The following is a 4,050-nucleotide window of genomic DNA, read 5'->3' as shown; positions in this document are numbered from 1 at the left end:
TGTCAATAACAAAAATGTATCTGAATAAAAAAAAAAAAAGAGGAAATTGATCAGAATCCATCATGCACTGCATGTATAGTTTCCGGATGACTTAAAATGAAGATCTGTACTGAAGGGATAGCCATCCATACAACACTTTGTTTTGCTGATAGTAGTCACGGCGACTCTTGTAACTCGAGTCCGCTAAAACAAAGGGAGGTAAAGAGTGGGGCCACCAACCTCACAAATGCCCAGTTTTCCCAAAGCCGACTGCATATCTATGCCCGTAACCAGTTTTCTGCCTCGCACCAGGCACCCTCCTGCTTCCATCACCCTTGTGAACGTTCAGTTGCCCACTCTCCACGACTAGGCAGTGTTGAAAGTCGCTGAAGCAGACACTATGATCTCCCGGTGTTACAAAACTCAGACACACTACAACTGTCGCTCGAATTTGCGGAGCGTCAAGAAATCAGCTCCGCGCGGCTTTAAATAATGATGGAATGGAACTTTTTAACACCAGGCGGCCTAGGCATCCAAGGCAAGCCCGGCAACGCCAATATTTGTTTTTTGACGGGCTTGGCCTATGCATTTGTCATTCGGCAAAGACCTAAAAAGGTTCATCTTTTCTTCTTCTGCTGCCTGAGCATTTTCTTCCGCTTGACGATCATTTCGTATAGCTTGTCTATCCCTTCCCGCAGTCCGTCGCCAATGATGGCGCACGTGGGCTGAAGGTGCCACGGCGTGGAGGAGCTGAGTTCGTTTAACGCCAGCAGCTTCTCGATCTCCGAGAGGGATAAAGAGTTCCGGAGATCCTGTTTGTTGGCAACGATGAGGACGGGGACCCCTTGGTTCTCCGAGATCTTAGTGATTTTATAGAGTTCCGTTTTGGCCTCCTCCATCCGCTCCGCGTCAACGGAGTCCACCACAAACACAATCCCATCCGTGCACCTAGTGTACGACTTCCAGAGAGGCCTCAGTTTCTCCTGGCCTCCTACATCCCAAAAGTGGAACGTCACAGTTTTGGAGTTGCCGAGGGACACTTTGATCTTCTCTGCATTAAATCCTTTGGTGGGGACGGTGTTGACGAACTCGTTGAACTGCAACCTGTATAACACGGTGGTCTTTCCGGCGCAGTCCAAGCCCAAGATCGCGATGTGCAGCGCTTGAAACGGCGATATCCCCGAGAGGATAGCAGTCTGTTCTGAAAGTCCGTTCCCCATTTTGAAAAGTGGTTTTAAAAAAGGTTGAGGAAGTCGAGGCTGTACCCGATCCAGAGGGTTTCCTAAATGAAAAAAAAGGGAGAATCAGTAAATAAAGAACATCACAGAGGTCTATTACTAGATACTTTTGGGGGAGGGGGCAGTTTTTATTAGGGATGCACCGATACCGGTATTTCAATACCGATATATATTTTTTTCTGGACTCGCCGATACCGAATACCGAGTACTGTAAGTCCCATTCAGGAAGCCAGGCGGCGTGTAAGGACTCGCCACTTGGCTTCCCGAGGGAGCATGGAGCCGGCTTGCTAGCCAATCATGGAAGCCGGGTGCCGTGTAATGACACACTGCCCGGCTTCCTGATACAGGAAGTAACGGGCTAGGCATCAGAGCATTTGGGTAAGTACGAGTACTCGCCCAAATACTCGGTACCGATACTAGTATCTGTGCATCCCTAGAATTTATGCTAATTTTTTTGTGTGTTTTATGGCTTTTTCAAAATCAAAAACAATTGTGCAACCACGGCAACTGTATGTTCAAAAACATTAATGGTGGATGTAAAGGGAAAAGTAAACTTGCCATTGGGTGGGGGAAGAAACGAGTCTAATAAGGACTATCACGAGTATGTAAAATGTTCATATGGTACAGTGAGACTTCCATCAAACCGGTGGGAGCAACAGAAGCCCCCATAAAGGGACATGTAGAACATTTGAGATGGACTATTACTGTGACAAGAACACAATAATATTCACATGATGCAACTTGTACCGTCGTCATCATCATCATCATGGGATGTGATAAAACTAGGAAGTGTGGAAAGTGGACTAAAGGGCAATTGTCCCATTATGGTGGAGAAAGAATGTTTGATGGATCTGATACCTCTTCTATCTCATCACATTCAGGAATAAACCAGTCCACTTTATGAATTTGGAGCCTTGAAGATTATATCACCATGAACTGAGAAGATAACAGGGTACGTCCTGGGTCTAAAGAAGAAAACTATATACATAGGGAACCCTCTCATTAGAAGAAGGCACACAGGGGACACTCCCATTAGAAGGCACACAGGGGACCCTCCCATTAGAAGGCACACAGGGGACCCTCCCATTAGAAGTCTATACTATAATAAGTATGTGCTTTCTAATATTAAGGTTCCCTATGTGAATAGGGAACCTTCTTATTAGAAGGCACATACTTATTATAAAGACACACATAGGGAACCTTATTATAAAAGACACACATAGGGAACCTTATTATAAAAGACACACATAGGGAACCTTATTATAAAGAAGACACACAGCGAACCTTATTATAAAGAAGACACACAGCGAACCTTATTATAAGAACACAGCTCCATTGGCAACAACTAAAGAAAATGTCAAAAAGTTGGGTGCCAATTTTTAAGGAGCATTGACAACCTGGCTCCTGGAATTTGCCCAGCATTAGATGTATGCCGACTTGTGTTTTGACTTAAATACAAATCTGGTGTTTTTAAAGTGATGGTCAAAAAGTTACTTCTGTGTTTTTAGCACTTATTAATTTCATTTTATAAAGCTTTGTAATGTTTCCCCGATATGTCCGGGGGGGGGAGGGTACAGCGCCAAATTGTTTCAGTCTATTTTGTATCTATAAAATACACCAAAATATCTTCACGCTACTATATTAAACAACAAATTATATATATTTGCTGATGACTTATAACAGGCGGGAGAGATCCCTCAAAAAGTATTTTCCAACTTGACAGAACAAAAAAACCTGGAAGTCTCCGAACCATCAGAAAAACAACAAACAGCGATCACAGTAAAGTAGAAATCACATTGATCACAAGTTCTGCATCCGGCTGACATTTGTTTGATAACAATCTGATATTATTATATTAGTTCTTTTTATATACTTTTGCAAAAATAAAAATCGACCAATCAAAAAGTGCACAAGGTGCCATGTGATATAACCGATACAATGTTACCATTACCCCAAACCCCCTCCCCTAACTTTTTTTGACCATCCTCCATCCCCAGAATATAAACTTGTGTACATTTTATATGTGATCCCAATATATATATATACACACACATTCCTTATTTATTGGATGGATTCTGTTTACTTTGTTTCCCTTTTCCCAAATAAATATATTCACCAGTCGCAGGAAAAGCTAAACGACTCTACACGACGCTGCTTTCTACACGGATCGGACAAATAAACACAGAATTCAGGAACCAATCAGGCCAACCTTTTGAGCAGATACATAAAAAGCCGAGAATCGTCCATTTATCCGCAGAGGGGGGCTTAAAAACGAGGCGCCAGCTGCAGTTTTTTTTCTTGCCCATGCATCCGTAGTACATCCCTATAGAAACGATTGAAGTAAGGCGCACTCGCCTGCGAATTTCGAACACGGCGGCGGGTTACTAATAGCTGATGTCAGCGATGAATTAAAATCCCGTGAAAGGTGTCAGACGAGGCGGCGGAGTAACAACAATAAATGTGCTTTGATTGACAGCAGGGCCCTGGGGGGGGGGATCATCTTCGGCATGATTAAGTGGAATGGTGCACGGAGCAAAGTGAGCCTGCGAAAAGGCTGCAGGAAGAGGGGTGTTGGCCGATTCTTACACACTCAGCACCAGATCGCCAGTGAAAGCTGCCAGGGGAAGGGGGGGTGGTTTGGTGGGGGGTCATGCAGGATCAGCCAGCTGTGATAACAAATGTTATTTTTTTTAAAAAGAGTTCCATTTGTCACAATGTATCCTTGCAGCAGATTAAGAGTATTGATATTTTGTATCAGCATCAAACCCTACAATAAAGGGGGGGGCTCTGATTGGTATAGCTGTACCATAGGGGAGCCATTGAGTTAAATGAA

General features: G+C 43.7%; 1 protein-coding gene across 1 annotated transcript in view; it reads right to left on the bottom strand.

Annotated features, from left to right (window-relative positions):
* Window positions 1-538: 538 nt before the first annotated feature.
* The window catches only part of ARL4A (ADP ribosylation factor like GTPase 4A), a 5,895-nt gene continuing 2,383 nt past the window's right edge, over window positions 539-4,050 (bottom strand). The window contains exon 2 of the mRNA XM_018557725.1: window positions 539-1,261. Coding sequence (XP_018413227.1) covers window positions 597-1,199 — 603 coding nt within the window. The 5' untranslated portion in view covers window positions 1,200-1,261 and the 3' untranslated portion in view covers window positions 539-596. The remainder of the gene's footprint in view (window positions 1,262-4,050) is intronic.

The sequence above is a fragment of the Nanorana parkeri genome, unplaced genomic scaffold (assembly GCF_000935625.1).
Source record: "Nanorana parkeri isolate BGI_ZX_2015 unplaced genomic scaffold, ASM93562v1 scaffold300, whole genome shotgun sequence".
Taxonomy (NCBI): domain Eukaryota; kingdom Metazoa; phylum Chordata; class Amphibia; order Anura; family Dicroglossidae; genus Nanorana; species Nanorana parkeri.
The sequence above is the reverse complement of the archived record's forward strand: the minus strand, read 5'-3'. Positions and strand labels throughout refer to the sequence as shown.